Genomic DNA, 22,993 nt, shown 5'->3' with positions numbered 1-22,993 from the left:
AAATGTTGTATTCTCTCAATAAATATTACTTCAGACAAATAGGTTAGCATAGTATACTTCCAGAAGATACTAGTGACCCACATGAACCTTATTAGGTACTTGACCAATACTCTTACACTTCTCTATTGCAAATTTGTGTCATTGACTACCTTGACTAATAACTCTTAGTATTTTTGCCAATTACCTTCATAGAAAAATGAGTGGCCTGGAAAAGTAATAATGAAGATGGGATACTTTTTAGACGTTTAGTGCCAAATTGCTTTAGGAATAAGAAGGTAGTTTATATTATAAATTCTCCTCTATCAACTGTGGGTTGTGGAGATCCAAATTTTCCTCTAGCACAGGGATTTATACTAAACTAGCATAGTAAAAGTTTCCATAGTATATTATAGTATCAGAATAAGTAGCATGGGGTCAGCTAGGTGGTACAGTGAATAGAGCACTCGCCCTGGATTCAGGAGGACCTGAGTTAAAATTTGACCCCAGACATTTGACACACTTACTAGCTGTGTGACATTGGGCAAGTCACTTGCCCCCAATTGCCCTGCCTTTCCCCCACCCCAAAAAATCACTATCCTAGGAGTGAAAAGATTCAGATTCTAGTCATATTCGTAGTATCACAGATTTAAAGTTGGAAGGGACCTCAGAGGTCATTTGTATCTCTGAGGCCATTTACACTCTCATTTACAGATTAGGAAACTGAGGCCCCAAGGTGTTAAGAGCCTTGGCAGAGGTCATACAGGTGGAAAGTAGGAGAGCTGGGATTTGAACACAGATTATCTTATTCAAAATCCAATCTTGTTTCTACTTTCTCACTTTTTATTTAATTCTGAGCCCTTTGCAATTGGACTTCCTTATCACTAACCTGAAATTTAATTGTCTTTTAATTGCTAAATTGCTTTTAAGTTTCTTAGTATTCTTTCTTTTTGAACTCTGCAGTATTTGACACTAGCGACTACCTGCTTGTCCTAGATACTTTCTCCTCTGGGTTTTTGTTCTCTTCTAATCTGTTTGAATGTTTCTTCTTGGGCCCCTTTGCTGGATCGTCATCCAACTCCTGCCTCTTAACTGAATCATCTTCTTATCCTTAAAAAAAAACTACATAATCTACATATTCAAAATGATCCTACTTGTCTGGAGTGCGTTCTGACCTCTTTCTGTTCTTTTGAAAACTGTGCATTTAAAAAAATATTTCAACCACCTTTTTTGGTCATTACTTTGTTTTCTAAGCTATTTATTCTCCTTACAGTTATTTCCTCCAGAGCTTTCATTTCTTGCTTCATTTCTTCTAAGTATTCATTTGTCTTTCTGAAGAATTCATTTTTATCTTTGAGTCTCTGCTTGCAGTTATATGCTCTTTTGGGGTATCTTTAGATTTGCAATAATTTTTGATACTGGTTGGTTTTCTTTGATTTATTTATCTCTCCAACTTTAGTTCCTGAATGGCAGCTTTGTCCAAGATCCAGATGCTCTTATCAGCATTACTTTTGGATGAGATGGTTGACTCTTTTTTGGTTTTGCCTTGAGTCCTTTGGATACCTACACTGACCTCCAACTCCTTGAATTAGTTCCTCCTAGATTTTTGAGGTTCAGAGTGATGAATCTTTAGGGTCCTCTTTGATGGTTTAATGACAGAATACTAGGGACCTTGGAGACCCTGAGCCTGGGTTATTATTAACTGAATATTACAGTTGTAGTGCTGGTTGCTATCTGATGCTGGTGTTCAGGGCTTCTAAGGTCTCTGCCCTAGAGCTTTCTGTCCTTCCTGGAACTTTCTGAGGATAGTCCTTCACTCTTGCCTCCAGACACAGAGCCTTGCTTAAAGGCTGTATTAGGCCTTTGGCCACGCTGTGACTTATGTTGCTAAAGGATTCTCTCTCCTAGGGCCCTTGAATTTTAGGCTGACTTTTGTACAATTCTGGAGGAGAAATTACTTGTTGTAGTTTCTTTCTGGATTTCTTTATCATTATTCAGTCTGGTGTGAACTTCAACATTTTGCTGGAATAGATTGTAGGACTTGGGCAGTCTGTTTCTGTTCAGGCAAACATCTTGGCTAGAAGTCTTCAGTACCTTTTAATTGGACTCCATTCCTCTAGTTACTCCCACTTCTAATCCATCCTCTACAAAGCTACCAGAGTGACATTCCTAAAGAACAGGTATGAACCTGTCATTCCAATAAGCTTTAGTGGTTGTAGGATTAAATACAAATTCCTCTGCTTGACATTTTAAGCCCTTCATAATCTAGCTTCACCTTAACGCTCTAGGTTTATTATACTTTATTCTCCTTCAAACATGCTGCACCCTAGCCAAATGGAGCTACTTGTTGCTCACAACACTTTATTTTCCATTTCTGTGCCTTTGTGCAAGCTATCCATGGAGTACATGGAATGTACTCTGTCTTCATAAAATTCCTACCGTGTTTCCCCGATAATAAGACACTGTCTTATTATTTTTTTGGACAGAAAAACACCAGAGGGCTTATTTTCAGGGGAGGGCTTATTTTAATGAACATTGACAGCAATTTTAATAAACAGGTAAATGTGAACAAAAAAATGTACCTTTATTCAATAAGCAAATCACTGGGGAAGAACAGGATGACGCACTCACTGCTGCAGCTCTGATTGGATGCAGCTCGGAGCACAGCGTGCCGGGGGGGGCGGGGGGACTCAATAGGGCTTATTTTCGGGGGAGGGCTTATTTTCGGGATAGGTCTTATTATCGGGGAAACACGGTAGTTCCTTTCAGAACTCAGCTCAAGTACCATCTCCTCCTGCATGATGCCTTTCCTGACCCCTCACTCTCCAGCAATGAGTACCAAGCTACTTTATATTTACGTATTTCACTGTATGTTATTTACTACTGTAGAATGTAAACTCCTTGAGTTCAGGAATTTGTATCAGTGCTTAGTACAGTGCCTGGCACATGGCCAAAGTCTTTATTGATTTATAGATTGATTTTTAACATAGTGGGTTTTGCTGCTTATTAACTAGGAGACTGTAGACACAACATCCACATCTCTGTGTCTGCAAAATGTGGAGGTTGAGCTAGATGACCGCTAAACTCTTTTTAACTTTAAAATGCCATGGTTCTGTCTGGAAATCTAATTTAGCAAGGTAGATACTCTCCAGAATTTTGACTGATATATTCTGATATTTGATATGTGTCAGTTAAAAAAGAATCAGGGATTTTTATTTATTTAATTACAGCTTTGTGCTTTTATGAATTTTATGTGATCCTTTAGTTACGCTAGTATAGGTTTAAGTAGATTTTTTTGTTAATATTTCATTAGCATCTATCTGATGGCTCAGTTAAATATAGTTTCACAGTAATTTGTGATTTTACAGTATACTCTGAGAGGCAAATAAATTTGCTTTAATTTTGCTAAAATGTGTGAGTTCTGGCTCTCCTTCCCCTAAATATGTTTCTCTAAAGAAGTTGCATCAGATAAGACCATCTGTCATTGGAGAATAGGCAACTAGTTAAGAAATTTTATTGATATATTTTGTTTTTATATATCATGTGTGTGTTTTTTTTTAATTTAAGTTGTGTGTGTGTGTGTGTATTTCACGTACCAGCCTCTATTTAAATAGTATTTTTAAATCTTCCATTGGACTTGGCATAAACAAGGCGTTGAAAACATTTTCTCTTCATTTGAAAGTGAAATTCATTACTGGATGCTGGCCATTTTCACCAAGTTCATATCATAAGAATTTTTTTTCTGTAGTACACTCTAGTAAAATTTTTAATGTTTTTAAAGTGAAATTGTATTTTAGAGGGAATTTGCTATTTTAATTAACATAAAACCAATGATTGGACAGATGTTACTCCATAGCATTATAATTTATTCTTGGATTTTGTTTTAAAATGTCCAAAGGAATTACTTCAATATTAATCGTTCTAAATGTGTTCAGTTTTTAAAATGGAAGACTGTTGAATAGCTACAACTTGTTTCTTCTTTAGGTTACTTTTAAAGTTAAAAGTATTCATTCTCTATCACCTTTCAGCATTGTCTATCTAATTACTTAAGTAATCTTCAAAAATCCCTTTTTTTCAAGTATGTATCTTATAGGGCCCCACTCTTTAGGAAATAGGTTAATGACTTGCTATGGCAAAAAACAAACTCATCATTTGATGGCCACTATTTTGATTATAAATTTTCCCAAGCTTAGGCTTGTCCTCAGGTAACATAGTAAGTTCCCTGACCCCCACTGAGCATATGCTCTATTAACATTACCTTTAAAGACCTAGGATTAGCAAGGGGAGGGAATAAAAGGAAAATGAAAGAATGGAAACAATCTTGGAATATAAGAATACATTTATACTAATACATTATTGATAGAGCTGTAAATTGGTCTAGCTGTTTCTGGAAAACAGCTCAGAAATATGCAAGAAAAAGTCATTGTTCATCTTTGGTGAACTCACTCCTGGGTAGGCATGCAAAGTAAAGGTATAAAAAAATAGAAAGAAAGGAAAACATGTAAGTAGAAAAATATACATAGCTGTGCTTTTTGTGGTAGCAAAGTAGTGGAGACAAAATGAGTACCTGTTGATAAGAAATAACTGAACAAACATGAATATTGAAATTTTATTGTTCAAGTAAGAAATGTCAGATATAAGGAATTTAGAAAAATGGGGAGATTTGTATTAGTTGATATAGTGAAATAAGCAGAACTACAGCAATGTATACAATAACTGTAACAGTGTAAAGGGGTAAATCACTAAAAGGGAGCTGAATAATTGAAAATGACGAGTGATCCCAGAAAGGTGGAATTGACTATGAAGGAAGAATGTTGCACATGTTATCGATAGTGGGTTGCTCACTTCTTGCTGTTTTCACTTAACTGATTTTCTTTGATATGAGATATAGGCAGTTGAAGATGCAAGATTGGAGGTCAGCAGAGAGATTTGGGCAGGATAGATAGATTTGAGAATTATCAACACAGACGTAATTAAATTCGTGGAAGCTGATAAGATCACCAAGTGAAATAAAAAAGAGGGAGGAGTAAAGAACAGAAACCCCGAGGTATACCTATGGTGACACAACTCTTCAGGTGCTTACTTTATTTAGGTGCTTTAGTTACTATGTACACATAGTACCTGTTCTGAAGTAAAACTATTTTCTAAAGCAGACTGTTTAGTTCAGTTTCATCATAGTAATATGTGTTCAGCATAAATTCATAGATTATTGAGCATTCTTTGGAGGCAGAATATGAACCACTGAATTCTTCTATACCATGTATTATATTTAGTTAACTGTTTCCATTTAAGCCTCATGTATAGATTAGTATATATTGCTACATTTACTTTTGTAATAAATTATGCAGCTGTACTTTTTAGTCTATTGTAGACTAAACAGCAGTTAGCACAGTGCCTGGTACATAGTAAATGCTTGTTTCCTTTTGACTACTATTCTAATTTATGTAGCTTTTATGATTTAAAGAACTGACAGTATGCAATAGTAATGAGGAATTACATGAGAGATACAGGGCCAGACAGTGAAGAAAATGAAGCATTAGATAGAGCCCAGATGGAGAGCAAAAGGAAACAATTTGTAACTGCTTTATTGTAGCATCAACTTGAAGTCCAAATTTCCTTATTCTAGCATGTAAGATGCTCCATAATCTGACCTATATCATCCTTTCTAAGTTTTCACTCTATTCAGTTCAGTTCAACAATTAATTAAACAATTTAACAATTTAAAAAAATTAAGCACCTACTGTATGTTTTGGGTTAGAAATACAAAGACAAAAATAAAACACTCCCTACCCTCAAAGAAGTTGTATTCAGATTGGGAGGAAAATTTTTACAGCTAAGTCAATACCAAGTAATTTAGGTTCAGAGGAAAGAATTTAAAAATTTCTTCCATTTTAATTTTTTTTACTTTGTATCACTCCACTCCATTCAAACTGGCCTAACTGCTTTACCTCAAATATGTCTTTCCCTTTTCCACCTTGACATATTTATTCATACCATTCCCTCTTCTTGAAATGCCCTTTTTTTCCTTCTTTACCTATTAAAATCCTGGCCATCTTTAAGACCCAGTTGAAATACCACTTCCTCATTAAAACAGCATCACTCCCAACCACCCAGCTGCATTTCTCTTCTGATAGCCACTTACTACTGTCTATAACACTAATTTGGCATTTATCATATACTTAGCTTGTAATTATTTCTGTACCTGTCCTGTCTTCCTTCCTAGATTATGGGCTCATAGAGGGCAAGGATCGTGTCTTAAGTATTTTTTGTATCCCTTTCAGTTCTTAGCATAATGCCTTGATGATGATAAGCATTTAACAGATATTTACCAAATGCATGCATGAATCAAGTGAAATTCTTATTATGGGCATCATAAAGTGATTGTGACTTTTATACATTGGAAAAAAGTTTCTAAAATCGTTCTGTGACCATTAGTCAGGGAGTAAGCGTAAGAGTAAATAATTGCTTGTGAAAAAAAAGAATATTGATTCCAAGACCCATTTTATTGGTAACCTGGTACACATTGTTCTGAATTCTACATTTTTGAAAGTTTTTAGTATGGAAACAAAAAGATGAATAGGATATCAGTATTTCTTAATATTTTATTTAAGGAAAAGTTGCCAGAACCATGTAATTTATCTCATAAAAATTTGATGACATTTAAGGAAACTCTTAAGTCTTTGTGGATTGCTGTCTGTGATTTGCACATGGAATTTTTTTGTTCTGTTTTTGTGTTTTCTCTAGGTTGAAATAAAAATGAAAAAGTCAGAGGCTGTAAGATGGGAGAAGCTGGAGGGACAAAAAGATGCACCCAAACCCAAACAATTCACACCAGGTTTGTTTTCTGACCTTGATGAGATTGAAATTCAAAAATTGTACCATGACATTAAACAGTAATGAGCATTCTTTCCACTTTCATTATTTATATCCTCAAGATGAAATACATTGAGGATAATAAGGTTGTTCTGGAAATGAATACAAAATTGTAATTCTTGTAAAGGTCCTAACTTTATAAGCTTCAGAAATTCAGAAATAATTTGGAATGAATGCTGAGTGAATGACAGCAGATCTTCAGAGAGAAGTTCAGTTTGTCTATTGTCTTAAATTGTCACCTTGGTGATTCTTTTTGTGTTAGGTTTCCCTTTGGCTTGTTTGTGTAAATTAGTTGCTCACCTTATCTTTTTTGGTTTGTTTGTTTTCCACCTCTCTTCTTTATGTCTGTTTCTTTGTCGAGGTAGTCAAATCCAAATTTCCCAGAATTTCAGGATATGTAGTACTTTTTACCACAGTGCTAATTCCTGCCATACAAAGGTTTAGTTTCAGGGAAGTAAATCATATTTTAAGAAGCTTTTAATTCAACAAATAGATTTTAAGCTATTTACTTTGCAGAGTATTGCAGTAAGTGTCAGGAGGATGAAGAGATGCAAACAACGTGGAGCACAGTTCTAGTAAGGGAGATAAAAACTGTAGTTGTTCAAGGTGTGGTGTTGTTCAGTTGTTTCAGTCATGTCTGACTCTTTGTGTCCCCGTTTGAGATTTTCTTGGCAAAGATACTGGAGCAATTTGCCCTTTGCTTCTCCAGCCCATTTTACTGATGAGGAAACTGAGGCAAACAGGGTTAAGTGGCAAGCTCAGGGTCACACAGCTAGTAAGGGTCTGATGCCAGATTTGAACTCTGGGAGTCTTCCTGACTCCAGGCCTAGCACTCTATCCACTGCGCCACCTAGCTGTCCCTTAAAGTATAATATGCGGATGTAATAACAAGTATGAAATATTTTGTCATTCCAAAGGAGGGGCGAGATTATTATGTAATTATGGTGAAATCAGAGCTCATGCAATAGCCCATATTTCTATACTTGAGGAAATAAAATTCTGTAATTATTGTAGTTATTTTGTAAACATCAACCCTTGAATTCTCAAACCAAAGTTAGTCATTAAAATAATAAGGTTTCACATGGCATGAGAGTAGTTTGAATTGGTGCTATTATCACTTAATTTCGATGACCCAGACAAAAGAAAGTTGGACTTGTTGCTTGCAGATTATATGATTGTTTTCATGTGTATATGATTGTTTTCATATGTGTTGGAAGGAGCATATTTTCCAGATACAGCTTGAAATTTTTTTGGAAAGTATTTTGCTGAACTCTCACAGTGAAAAATGCCTTATATAACCAGTACTACTTATTTATTAGTGAAATGGTTAACTCTTAATATTAATAAATCTTACCAGTCTCCTTTTTCATATTCCAATCACCAGAATCATCTCAATCAACTAATCTCTCTTGGTATTGCTTCCTTGCTTTGGGGGCTCACTTTTATGTTTTTATATCTTCAGTAATGTAACTTTTGTGAGGTTGATTTTCTTAAAATTTTAATACAAATAAAATTGTACTTTATTTCAATATAAATAAAATGTAATCTGAAATTCTGTGATTTCCAGAGATTTTCTTGTCAGATTTTTATCTTAGCTGCTTTCATGGTCAGTTGTGGTTTCCACACAATGGTCCATAATCTAGTACATGATTTTAAATGAATACTTTAAAATAATCATTACTGTTCACATTCCAGAGAATGTTAGGCTTACCATTTTTCCTACAAATAAAACCTTACTTATTCATCTGTTGTAATAGATGTTTAAAGCTGTTTTTTTTTTAAAAAATAAAAACATTTTCAGAGACATAATTATGATATTAAATTTTATTTTAAAAATTTCTTAATCAGAATAATGCATATATAGGATACTTTGTTTCCTGCTTTGTTTTCTTTTGTGCTAAATTAGCATGCTTGTCAGATTCTTGTGTACTACAGGCTGGAAGCAAAAGATAAGAGCAAATCACTTAACCTGTCTCAGTCAGTTAGGCCAATTTCTTTATCAGTAAAATGGAGATTGTAACCCTTGTTCTCAGATACCTCAAGAACTGATGTCAGTATTAATTAGGTTAGCATTTCCTAGTCTTTTTCCTGTCATATTTGTAATTTACTAAGCCCACTGATGAAAATTTGGCAAGGAATGGGGATTAGATGCTGGTAGTGAAAGAGGGAGCAGAAGTTTAAAAAGAATATACTTAATGTAAATAAAAGTATATGTGGGGGTGAGAAGAAGGGAACAGAGAATTCAGCAACTAGTAATGGTTCCCATATTTAAAGTGAGGAGCTAAAAATGGGAAAACAAGGGCTGATATTAGGATAAGTTTGTGCTTTATTGATATTATAGCTGTAATTCATTTGAGCATCCAAAATTACTTATTTTTATTGGAACCTCAAATAACTGCCTCGATGAGTATTTAACACCATAGCCCATGGGGTAACATTTACTGTTTATTATCACTTAGGAGAAATGTGTATCTCACATTTAAAGCAGAATTTGTTGTCTGGTGGAAGAGAGGATGGACTGTTAACTTCTTTTAAATGGAATGGATAAATATTTATGATTGATTTGTTCTTGGTCCTCAGAGTTATTTGAGAACATCAGATAAAGGCATCATCACTTAATGTTCATAAAAGGGCTGATAAATTCCTTAATGGAGCATCTGTTTTAAATTGATTTGTTTTTGAGGGGGGAGGTGAGGCAGTTGGGGTTAAGTGATTTGCCCAAGGTCATACAGCTAGTGTCACGTATCTGAGGCTGGATTTGAACTTGGGTCTTCAGATCTTCCTGACTGCAGGGCTGGTGCTCTATTTACTGTACCACCTAGCTGCCCCTATTTTAAATTGATTTTTAAATAAAACGCTACAAATTTACTAAGTGCTATTTATTGTGGGATAAAATTTTCAGGATTCTCTTTTTGTTAGTTGGTTGAGAATTTTTAGGTATTCAGATAGATTTGCTTTTTTAGGCTACAGAACAAACAAAATAATATTAAAAATATGAAATCCTGCTGCTTAGATGATTTGCCGAAATTTTTATTCTACAATATTTAAATATTCTTGATGTGGCCAAATTCTGTTGTTAATCTCTTTAATTTCACAGATTCAAAACACATGTATCCATCATCCTCTCATTATACAAGGAATTGGGACAAATTAGTTGGTGAAATCAAGGAAGAAGAAAAGAATGAAAAGTTAGAAGGAGATGCAGCTTTAAACAAATTATTTCAACAGATCTATTCAGATGGCTCTGATGAAGTGAAACGTGCCATGAACAAGTCATTTGTAAGATGATATACATTTTTAAAAAAGAATTTAGCAAATAATCAGAAAATTTTGAAAGAGTACTAAATATATCCTTTTTAAAGGTTAGATTTTTCTGTCCTGTCATCTGAGACCTTTTGAGTAGACTTTTCTTCTTACAAAGCCTGGAACAATTCCTCTACAGAGGATGCAGGTACTAACCAGCTTCCCTGTGAAGGGCTTAATAAGAAAATCGATTAGATACCTTAAATGTAGTTTATTTAGATTTGGAAAAACCTTCAAGAAATAATTGTGCCTACACATTATAGAAAATTTTGCCTACTTAGTTTTTAATATCTTCAGTAATTTTATTTGGGAGCCAGTTTCAGCATCTAAACTGATAACATTTCCTTTGTATGAAAGTTTGCGTTGGAATATCTATTTGAATTCTCTTATTCCTCATAACGAGTTATTATACAATGTGGATAGCACAGTCAATTGACAGGTCAGTTCACCTTGATTACTTCCAAGCTTTTAAATCTACCAAAAATATTACCTTTTCAGGCCTTCTTAAGTCATATAGAATATTGCCTTTATTTATATTTAGAACTTTATTATTGTTATTGTTCAGGAATGTGTGTTTTAAATAATACCACTATTACTAATAATAATGTGTGATTTTAAATAATGGTAATTTTTAGAAAGACAAATAAGGTTATTCTGATCCTTGGCTCTAACACAGTGTAACTTTATGCCTTATTGCAGATGGAGTCTGGAGGCACAGTTCTGAGTACCAACTGGTCTGATGTAGGTAAAAGGAAAGTTGATGTTAATCCTCCTGATGACATGGAATGGAAAAAGTTCTAAATAAATCAGTTTGCTATCAGTGTATTGAGTATACTCACCTAATGCCCACTGTGTCTATATACATTGCATTCTGAATTTGAGAACAGAATAATTCCTTTAAAAATGACCTCCTTCCTTCTTCTCTACTTTAGAAGTTGCTTTTCCTGCAGCTATTCTAGGTGTCTGATCAAATATGAAGTTCACATTTTATTACTTCTATCATTAAGAGTTTCAGATGTACTGAAATTCATTTGTCTTGTTTTCTGCTAGATAGATTAATTCTGTACTTCTGTAGGGAGGGAAATCATTCATTGGATATCTAGGATTCTTGCCTTATTTTTGATGCACAGTATTCACTTAATTTATTAGATTTGGCAACCTTGGGTGAACATAGGTTTTTTCCAACTGAAATGTTATGTTGTGTTTGCTTTTTAACTCTGCTTCTGAATGAAGATGTAAATATACTTTTTCTATGAAGAAGTTTGGTCTATTTTATTTTTGAAGAATTTTTAATGAGAACTTGTTATTTATTAGAGACAAATCAAAAAGGAAGTTATTTATTGTTTGGTTTCTTTGTGAAATAGTGTGAATAATTGAGTTGGGATTTTGGTTCTTGGTTTCCACATTATGTTGCATGGTATTAAAAGATGGGACCTTAGGATTTATTGTATTGCTGATTTTACCAAGCTGCAAGATAAGCTATTTGTGCCTCACTGGGAGCTGAGGTAAGGACTCCCAAATTAGCTTAAATTTCACTTCTTGCTGCTTTTTACACATCATGACTCCTGAGAACACGGAAGCAGTGGCTCTATCTATAGTCTCTAGAGATTGGGGTAGTTGGATTTTCAGTTAAATTAACAAATATTTGTGTAGCGTCATCTGTGTTCCCAATCCTATGCTAAGTGCTAGGGACATACAAAGGAAGTACAAGCTTAGTCAAGCATAACAACCCAAGGAGACATAATTTATAAATGAAATAGAGAATAATGAATGCTGAAATTGTGGTACTCAATATTATTGAAGTTCAGAGAAGAGAAAATTGTTTCTTAAATGAAAATTTTTAAACCTCAGCAAGCTTCCTAGAACTTTGGTCCTGACTTTTGAAGTCTGAGAAAATGGGGCTTCCTCAACTCCAAAAGATCATGGAAAATCTGTGGGTGCTATGAGAAACCACTTAGTTTCTCACCCAAAACCCAAGTATTAACTCTAGTGAGGCTCTCTTGGGGTAGAAAGAACACTGGCCTCAAGATCTAGCTTCCAGTTATTCTCTGCCACTTAATCACTCCTGGGCAAGTCTGTGATTCTCTGCTTTGATTTCCTTGACAACAGTTGAGCTACACTGTTAACAAATTTTAACAATTTAACATTATCTCTAAATATATGCTATTCAGGATTTTCATTCTGACTTGTAGGTCATTATTCCATTTTTTCGTACAGAATTCATTTTTTTTCCAATTTCTAATCTTTTTTAAAAAATCTGTTTGCTATTTTAAAAGGGATAATGCAGAGTATGTAATATATTAGATATTACTTCTTAAATCTAATATCTGCTTTTAGAAATCTTCTTTTAGATACTGGTAAAAAAAGAATTCTTTTTGTGACCAAAAGTAATATAAAAGGCATTTGCTTATCAGTTAATCCACCTGTGTTTTAGTTCCTACTCTAAATCAGGCCCTGTGGTAGGAATGAGAGATGCACAGGCAGCCAATGAAGCAGTTCTTATTTTTAAGGAGATTAGATTCTAAATTAGAAGGGATAGTAATATGTTATTAGGACTACTTTAAAAATAATACCATTCTACATAATGAAAGTTTATCTGCCTTAACAAAGGATCAACAATTTTATTTTAGTCAAGGATCTCTTATTTCTTTCCTGTCCTCTTCCTCTGTTGAGTTGATAATCGCTTTCTGGGACACCCTTTGGTACCTTATTTCTTTTGTCACTTTAGAATTTTGATTCTCTTATTGCTTCTTTTGATGATTCTTTGCCCTTTGGAAATGAACCTTTCCTCCACGAATAGCTCTATTCTTTTCTCTTTATACTTGATCTTGGAGAATTCATATAATGTCATGATTTCTATTACTTGCACATGAATCAGCTTTTTCTTTTTTAGTACACCTCTTACCTATTTTCATTTTGTTCTGAGACTGTCACTATCTTCATGTTATCTTTAAGGGCCTGCTTTGTTTCTTGAACTCAGTTATAAACCATTGGAACTTGGCAATGCTATCACAGTCATTGTTCATGAGTCTGTCCTTGTGAAAGTGTCTTATTCTTTCTCCACACTTCTCTGTTCCCACTGTTAAGTATGGGCTCTGGTTATTTTTCAGCATGGACTCTCTGTTCTTAATCTATTTTATTAATCTGTAAAATGAGTGGAATAATTTTGGGAGAACAGTATTTGTATTAGCAGTCTCATAATTTTTGTAACATATTTGCATTTCTCATATTGGAATTACTAACTAACTGAAAAACAATTTAAATCTTACCATCCTCCTAGGCTACTGGAGAGAATATTGTATTTCTTTTGAAAAACTAAATTGGGGGCAGCTAGGTGGTGCAGTGAGTAGAACACCAGCCCTGGAGTCAGGAAGATCTGAGTTTATATCTGCCTGAGACACTTGACACACTTACTAGCTTTGTGACCTTGGGCAATTGCCTTGCCTTCCCCCCTCCAAAAAAAAATAAAAAAGACTAAATTGGCAGTAAATGCTAAAAACATGTATTTTTAGAAATGGAGGGTATAGGTGCAGTAAAAATTGAAAATTTATATTATTTTGACCTTTGTTTATATTTTATACGACAAAGGATGATTACTGAATTTTGTCACAAAATTTTTGGATGAATATCAGAAAAGAACCTTTTGGAAATGCTGTGATATCCACATTACTAGGGGCATTTAAGATAGAATGTTGATTTGTTTTGAAGCGCAAATAAAATTTTTCTTAAATATTGGCTGAAGTTTCTCAGTCAAATTTCCTAGCTTGCTTCTGCAGTGTGTCATCTCCCAAAACCTGAGGTCTTTTGAATTGTTTAGCTATAATCATTTAAGTGTTCCAGCTTGCCATACAAAGGTATTGGCAAAGGTATTCCGAAGTATTTTCTTTACTTTTGTATCTAACCTTTTGTTTATGAGTATGTCAGTTTCCATGACTGCAACCACATAGTTGGATTTCATTTTGTCCTCCAGTCTCAGAAAAGAAAGGTATGAGAATAAGGAAATGGGCAGACTATTGTTTTCCATGCAAAAATTAATCTGTGAAAGGGCAAGAAAGTTTTAGAAAGTCACTGTGAAGCCAACGTTAATACAATCTTTTCAGTATTTTTAAGTGTTACTTTCTATTATATTCTATTCCATTGCAAACAGATTTTATTCCATCTAGTCGCATAGTGCCTTTTGTTCTTGTTCAGTTGTTTTTCAGTCATGTCTGACCCTTTGTAATCCTGTTTGGGATTTTCTTGTCAAAGATACTGGAGTGGTTTACCATTTCCTTTTCCAGCTCATTTTACAGATGAAGAAACTGAGACAAACAGGATTAAGTGACTTGCCCAAGGTGACACAGCCAATAAGTGTCTGAGTCCAGACTCAAACTCACGAAGATGAATCTTCCAGATTCCAGGCCTTATGTGCCACCTATCTTTGTGTTGTGCCTGGTACATTGCAAACACTTAATAAGTGCTTATAGATTGACTGTTTTGGTTGTGTCTAAAAATCTAGGGATGTAACAGAGGCATTAATTTACTGGCAAATAGATTTCTCAACTTGAATTCAGATCACAGTCATCACATTCTGGCTTCCTGTTGGATTGAATGCCCAGCCTCTCAGTAAACCAGCCACCACAGGACTAGTGTTAAAAAGAAATGATTATAATGGTATGTATTGGACTCCTTTCCAAATAGTCAGATGACTTTGTAGTGTGATAATTATGAGTCTGAACACATAGTGAATTGTCTTGAAATTGCTAGCATCATTGGAAAATATTCATTAAAATTATTACTCAGTTTTGATGAATAAAAAGCTTGTGTCAGCATACACCTTAAGATCAGAATGTAAGTCCTAAGTGACGTTAAGTAGGAAAGTTTAGTAAGACTGTGACTCTCTTGCTTCTTGTAGAGAATGACATTTTAAAAATACTTTTTGTTAATGTAGAAATTAACATTTTCACCATATTAAATAGGGAATAAAGAAATAGTTCACTTTCTCCTCTAAATGGGACTATTAAAAATACTGATTTTTAAAGTTGGTCAGAATGCTTGTAAATAAAGGTGAATTAATTTAACTAAATTTATTCAACTAAATTCATCACATACTTAATAGTCTTTTGACTTTTCTATGAGACTTTTTAATATTATCTTTGTTTTTATTTTTTTAATGTGAAAAGTCTATTTCTTGTGTTAATGGATGTTTCCTTCATTGATTTTCAAATGGAATATTAATTATATATTTGAGCAAATTATATAATACTTCTTAGAAGGGTGTTAAAGAATAATAATTATCAGTGCTTGAGTTGTTTTTGCTCTATACAAAAAAAAAAACCGAAAATTTTTTCCATTATTTGTAATGCCCTTTTAGGTCTGAGGGTTTTAAGTTCCAGCATAAAAGAGATGTTTGAGGTTTTTGGGGTCAGGAAAAGTTTTAAATTTCATCCTATCTCTCTTTTTTTTTTTTAAGTGGGGGGCGAACATTCTCCTTGATGAACTTTCATTTAATTAAAAAGTTAACAGTATTTTGTGCTGAACTTAGAATTGATACCTGTTCTGCTTATACTAAGGCAGAAATTGAGAAGCCTTTTTTTTCTCATTATAAATTAGTTTTTCACCAACTTTTGACACTTTTACCACTACTGCATATTGGAAATTCTAAATTCATATCAAGTGTTTGTATGTGTATGGGGGGAGGGGCACTTGAGTCTTGGAGGTACTCAAAGAAATAAATCATGTGAGGATTTCCCTGTTCCCCTTCCCCACTACTGCATATTTGTTATATTATTTCTTTTTTATCATAAGCAATTTTGTTGTACATAATAAAAATTTCAGATAAACACAAATTATCAAACACAAGATGGAATAAAATCCTCCCCAGAGCAATATTATCCAAAATATTTACTCCCCCCTGCCAAAAAAAAAAATGTAATTTTAATAGCTAATTTGCTGGGTTTTTTCTTTAGATTTCTTTGTACTTATAAAATTTTCCTTTGTTTTTATTGCAATCATTGCTCTATTCTCTTATAAATCATTATTTTCCATCACTTATATTAATTTTGTATTTTTTATATCTTTCATATTCATCACATTTTAAATGGCTTTATGGTGTTCTGTTACATTTATGTTACACAGTTTGTTAAGCTGTTTCCCTAATCATTTAATAAATGGGTCACTTTATGTTTTTCCCTTTTACAAATTAAAGGAACTGGTAATAATTCTGTAGAAAGAGGTTTCTTTTCAAAGAAGTAGCGAGATAGTCTTGCTAGTGAGTAATCACTGAATCAGAGGTTATAATCAATTTTGTAACTTTTATCATACCTTGCCAGATTACTCTTCAAATTTATAGTTCTGCCAGAAGTATGAAAGCGTGTTATTTGCCCCACCACCATTGAATTTTGTAGTTTTAAAATATTTGTGCCAATTTGATGGCTATAAAAGGAATCTCAGAATTGTTTTAATCTTCATTTCTCTGAATGTCAAAGATTTAAATAGTTTTTCAAATAATTATTCTCTGCTTTCTCTTTTAAAACTATCTTTATATTTCTTTGACTTTTTGTTCACTAGGGACTATACATAGTTAAATAATAAAATTTTAATGAAAAATGCCAGTCTGTAGAAGAATAATAACTGACATAAAGTGCTTTAAATTTTGTGAAAAATTTACACACATTATCTCATTTAAGCCTCAACAACCCTGTGAATTAGGGAACTTTAGGTTAATGTCCCCATTTTCAAATGGAGAAATTGAGAATAAGAGAAGGTAAGTGACTTGCCCATGGTCACATAACTAGTAACTATTATAGGTGGGATTTATATGAACTAATCTCCCTGTCTGAAGGAAAGCTGGGCATGTACAATCAGCTAATGTTAAAACCTTAAATTCTCTATGGTGCAAAAAGAACTTGTATGATAACCCTAGTTAGAACTGTACCAGTACATTGTCGGGATTGTTAGAGTATTCTTTGCATTTTTGTTCCTAAGACTTAATGGATTTATCAGTTAACCTTTGCATATTCATGCTAGTGATAAAGACTGTATCACATATAAAAAGAAATGACTTGCCCATAGTCACTATGGTTTTTTTTTTGGGGGGGGGGTCCTCCTGCTTGATAGTCTTGATAGATTTATCAATCCCTTTTCTTGAGTAGGCTCTTTTGTAAGATTACTGTTTATGACTATGTTCATGGCTTTATCAGCACTGGCTTCTTTGAAATTCCTAATCTGAATTAATTTTAGTCAGAAAGTTGAATTTCCTACCAATCAGCACTTTTTCCAGAGGTGCTGGTTAATATCAAAATGACTGACCTAGAATATCTTTGCCTTTTTTTTTTTTCTAAAAATGCTGTTGAATGGTGAAATTCCTCAAAAGGTAAAAAAAAATAACGAGGAGTTCTGGATAATTCCTAAATTGTATAATCAGCATCTGGATGACAGAAATTCACTGCCTTTGTATTATTCTAGGCTTCAAGTCCTCTTGAACAGAGTCTAATTATGACCATTTCTTAATTAGCTGTGCAAATGGAGAGGAGATATAGTGTGGATAATTGAAAAGAAGAGGTAACCAAGAAAGAAAATAACCATATATTTAACCTGTTCATTATGGAGGATTTCTTTTCCCTAGAAGATTTACATTCCTAATTATGTTATAAAATAGGATAATATAATATTATTGTTCGCATACATTTCTTGCCTAAAATTGGAGGAGATAGCACAGATAAAAGTACTTGGTAAAAATTAGGCTGTATTGACAGTTGGCTATGGATAATCTCTGAATAATTAAAAAGTAGCAATGTATTTGTACATAAATGGGATATTGCATGAAATGTTTTCTCTTTTTTTATTGTCTATTCTTTTCCCTCCAAGTGGTTCTTAAGAAGGTCTGGGGAGCAGAGAACCACCAGTGATTGAGACCACTGAACATATATAGGCACCAATTTCTAGGAGGGAGAAATCCTAAGTAGAAATACTTCCATTGAAGGATGTAACCTGTAACAAAACAAAACACTAAAGAACTGTTGTGCAGAGTTTTCAGGTACGGAGAACCATGTGTGTCTCTTTAGTGGCAGTTTTGTGTCACAATAGAGCAACCACTGTTTAGTCTTCCCTGCCAAAAAGATAGATGGGAAGGTGTTTTCTTAGTTTGGTAATGGAAAAATATGAGGAAAAAAATAATAGTAGTTCACAATTCAACCATTCTCTGAATTTGCTTATACTTTAAACCCAGCTTAATATAACATCTTAATGACCTGTTCTTTATGTAATTTATTGTTGTTTTGATGCTTCCTTGCAAAACACATTTCAATACAGAACACAAGGTGAATATTTCAAATACATAGTTATCACTGCTTGCTTGTTCAATTAATAAAGTATAATTCAAAGAAAGTATTTGGTACTGTACTAGGGTACACAAAAAGGTCATTTCTTACCCTTGAGAAGCTTGCCAGGAACAGAACAAATGTAAAAGACTGAAAAAATAAGCAACCAACGTATACCATGGTGGTAATAGCCCTGATATCAGAAATAAAAACATAAATCAACTTTAGAAAACATTTATGGTGACTATTCTTCAAGGGGTTAGATAGATAGGACAATATTCTTGAAGATCAGACTTCCCTTGAATTCTGTTAAATTGCTTTCTTTGGTGGTATTACAATGTCCTTTAACTTACTGCACACCCAATTTCCATTCATTTTCTTGTCATATGTTCACTTACATGTAATGCTCCATTTTAATGCAGGTCTGTATTTAATGAAACTAGTTCTGTCTTAGAATGCCGGAGTATTCTAAATATGGAACCTAAACAACATTTTGATTGAATAAAACTCCAGTTTGTGAATGGAGAGACTTGGGAACATTTATTTTACAGGGTTTTTGTTTGGCAGAGTTTTTGAAATTAGAGCAAGAAAGCATTGTTTTTCTGGGCTGGGTTTTAGAACAAAGAAGTAGCTTTCTTTGTTAGGTAGAACTGTGCTGAAAGAGTGTTTTGTAACTTGGTCATGTTTGGGGGAATAGAGAGAGAGAATCATACAGAATTTCAGAGCCAAAAGAGACCTTACAGATCATTTTACCCAATCCCTTCATTATACAGATGAGGAAAGAGATTGTGATTTGTTTGAGATGACATAGTCCTTTACATCTGTTTAGAACTTTTACCTTTTCAAAGTACTTTCACATCTTAAGTTTTCATTTGGTTTCCTATGGGAAGAAAGAGCAAGTATTTTTTTTTTAAACGTTGTACAGTTGAAGTTGGCACTAAGATGTTTTATCATTGTTGACAGCACTGATTAGCAACAGACGTAGAATTAGAATACTCTCTAACACTTGGGAAAATGTTTTCCTAATCTGATGGTGACGTTTTGGTATCTCGGAATTTTAACATCATTAAATTATATTGACTATGATATCAATGATCATAAACTAGTAAATTCATGGTTATTAACTACTTTCAGAGGGGGTAAAACTCACTCCCCTCCATCTTGCATGCCAGAGAGCGCGCTGTGTGTATAGTTTGTCTTCCCACTGTCATCCACCGTCCCACAGCTTTAGCTCAGTACTGATTATATTGCTGCCACTTCCTTCACCTAACTCTTTTTCCTTCTACACCTGCATGTTTGTCAAAATTGTCTGTTTACCCTCACAACAGTCACGAGAGGTAGGTATAGCTATTATCCCCATTTTAGTGGTACAGATAAAGATTAAGTGACTTGCCTAGGATCTCATAGCTAGTTCAGTGTTTGAAGCTGGATTTGAACTCAGATCTTTTCCACTCTAGGGTCCAGTGCTCTATACAATGCATCTGTATAGTAGATCAGTATATCATAAAGTTGTGAACAAAGGACTAATGTCTGGAAACCATTAAAAGGAATATAAATTTTAAGTGTGGTTGAACAGAACATACAAAATGATCTGAAAGTCCAAGTACCATTTTAGTTTTGGAACACTCTGTGTACCTACTTGCATAGGCATGAACCCTATATATCATGGAATAGGAGTTTTTGTTGGTTTGTATATAAATTGCATCCTAATTTTACTAAGGGAGCTGGCTATTTAAAGAAAAGTTTTAGTGAATATTTCCTGAAAGTTAAATAATAACTACTGATTAACCTATTTTAGAGGTTCATATTGTATATGTGACCTTGGGTAAAAGTCACCTCGACCACCTGGTCCTGTTTGCTGATAAAATAAGAATAGTGGATTAGGTTTTTTTTTTTTTTAAAGAACACTTCTGACATTCTCCAAATCACGTGTACGGAAGTCCTTGAATGGTTTTCAGACTTTGCATGTGAATATTTCTGCTAAAGTCTGATTTCCAGGGAGCTATAAGGCACTGCATGTCAGTGCATTGTGCCAGGAGCTTTAAACCTTGTGCCTTCAGAGCAGTGAGAGAACTTAGGATGCTTCATGTTTGGCGCATGGAATTATATCTGTGTAGTTTTAACTGCACAAAGATATGGGAATTAGTAATTTTTTTAAAAAGTAGCCATTTGTAAATGTGCATAAAAACATGTCTCAAAGCATATATACAAGTAAACATAAAATTAAGTATTAGGCTATGCACATGAGAAACATTGTCTTTGGTAAGAAATGTAGCTTGAATTTCAGTGTGTAATAAAATCTGATGGTGAGAATAAAGTTTTAAATGGCACATATGGTTATTCTGCATATATTTACTCTTTTTTTTTAAGCAGTCGGGGTTAAGTAACTTGCTCAAGGTTACACGGCCAGTTATTTCTGGGTGTGGTGCTGAGTATCTGAGCCCGGATTTGATCCCCAGGTCATCCCAACACTGGAGCTGGTGCTCTTACTCACTGAGCCACCTGGCCACCCCTTATATTTACTCTTTTAATGTCCAGACTATTCTATGGAACTAAAACAGGGGTCTGAACAAGGATTTCTTTACATTAGCAATAAAAGAATTTTGTAGTATTTTAGTATGACATTTTAAAGTGAGTCACATGGAGAGAGCATCTTTTATGCACAACACACACCCTGCAGCAGCATTTATTTTTTTCATCTTCTACAGGTCAGCTGTTATCTTTTAGGGATAGATAGCATCTCTTTTATGTAAGAGTCAGGTGGCCCTTTCTTGGAGCCAGATTATTAATAGCCGTGGCCTTTTTAAAAACTCTAATCAGGATTTGTTTAAATTGTGAAATGACAGTAGGAGGGGCATCTTTGTGGTGGTCTTTTAATATTTATTGCATTACCACATTGCACACTAGGCACTAAAATATCACATGATTATGGGTGGAAATTAGAGGGAGGCATATTTCAGTTCAGTATAAAGAAGGAAGAACTTAGCACTAGCTATATCAGTCAATAGATATTAAGTACCTTTTACACACCAACAACTTGGTAGGCATTGGTAATACAAAGACCAAAACAAAAGGCCTAAAAGAGCTTTTGGGGGGGGGGCAGAATGTACATATTAAAAATAGATACAAAGCAATTTCATGGGAGAGTCACTAGCAACTGGAGAATTAGAAAAGTGGTGTGGGAGATAGGGGTCTATAAGATGAACTTTGAAGAACAGCCAGGATTCTGAGGTACGGGTGAGTAGGGAATCTGTTTTAGCTTGGGGGACAGCCTTTGCAAAAGCACAGGGACAGAAAGGGGGATGCTAAGTGTGAAGAATAGCAAGAAAGCCAGTTTGACTATCATAGAGTTGGGGGGGGGGTGGAGGGTATAATGATAAACCTGGAAAGGCAGTTGGGTGGTAAAGAACTTTAGATCATAGAGGTCATAGCTTATTGAGCAGGGCACTGACTTGCTTTTGGGCAATACCATCTTGGTAACTGAGTGGAGGATGGATTGAAGAGGGAGGAGACTGGAGGCAGAGAAACTGGATTAGGAGACCAGCACAGCCCAGGTGAGAAGTGATGAGTATGGGCATCTTGTCTGGGATGCTGTAGAGGGGAAGTTGGGCCAGGTGATCTCTAAGCTTAAGAGTTTATCATTCTAATGCAGATATTGCAGCAAAGTGTGCATCATCTAATAGTACTTTTGTCTACATCCTTTAACAGATTCTTTAGAAAAAAACCCAAAGGAATGCCTACATTTGTCCCTTTTTCTAGCATAAGAGAAACAGGGCCTCTCAAAGTTGTAAATATTTTGAAGTCAGTCTTATGTCCACCTATCACTTCTGTCCCTGTTCTGTTTTCTTGTTCTCACCCTATAAAACATAAAACACTCAATTAAGAAAGCTAATAACAATTTACTCCAGTGGGTTTCATGTAAAGTATAATCTCATTCAGAATAAACTAGGAATTCACTTCCCTTTATCACATATTCTTTCTAGGCCCTCCTAGAATCTCATCCTATCGTTGCAAAAGCTTGCCTTTCCCTGAACCTCATTCCCCCCTGCCCCCAACACAAGTATTCTATCTTTCCTGACTTGAACCCAACCCCAGCTCACTTCTACCTCTTCCACTCCCAATACTCCCAGATATGTGGTTTATTTTCTGACACAGGTGATGTTCTTTTAGTTTGTATTAATGATTTTTCAATCCCCTAGAATGTTCCACCCTGTTATTTCTATCAGTTTATGAAGTTTGTGACAAAGTAAATCATTTGAGAATGTCTTCTGCAATAGAATGACAACCATTTAGAAGCACGTGTTTCACATCTTTAATTGTCCACTAACGTTCCTTAAAGATTCTCTATTGCTTGAGAATATGCTAACTGTATAGATTTTATTTCTGCTTTAAACTATTGTTCCTTGGTTTCTCTGTAAACTCAGTTGCTTCAGTGCTTCATGTCCCATCTCACTGAATGCAAGTGTGTGAACAAGGACCCAGTAACCAAGTTAGGAAAAAAAAGGTGAAAATTTTTTGGCATTTTTATATACTTTCATTGG

The 22,993-nt window shown here is 34.4% G+C and overlaps 1 protein-coding gene across 2 annotated transcripts in view; it reads left to right on the top strand.

Moving 5' to 3' along the window:
* SUGT1 (SGT1 homolog, MIS12 kinetochore complex assembly cochaperone) overlaps nt 1–10,975 on the top strand; it is a 241,438-nt gene extending 230,463 nt beyond the window's left edge. For both annotated transcript variants that reach the window (XM_069068639.1, XM_069068638.1), the window contains 3 exons: nt 6,721–6,811; nt 9,947–10,128; nt 10,852–10,975. In XM_069068639.1, the coding sequence (XP_068924740.1) occupies nt 6,721–6,811; nt 9,947–10,128; nt 10,852–10,953 (375 nt within the window). In that variant the 3' untranslated portion in view covers nt 10,954–10,975. The remainder of the gene's footprint in view (nt 1–6,720; nt 6,812–9,946; nt 10,129–10,851) is intronic.
* Nucleotides 10,976–22,993: the final 12,018 nt, after the last annotated feature.

The sequence above is a fragment of the Petaurus breviceps genome, unplaced genomic scaffold (assembly GCF_028583685.1).
Source record: "Petaurus breviceps papuanus isolate PSGF00001 unplaced genomic scaffold, PetGlider_PUasm1.0 90769, whole genome shotgun sequence".
NCBI classification, from domain to species: domain Eukaryota; kingdom Metazoa; phylum Chordata; class Mammalia; order Diprotodontia; family Petauridae; genus Petaurus; species Petaurus breviceps.
The sequence above is the reverse complement of the archived record's forward strand: the minus strand, read 5'-3'. Positions and strand labels throughout refer to the sequence as shown.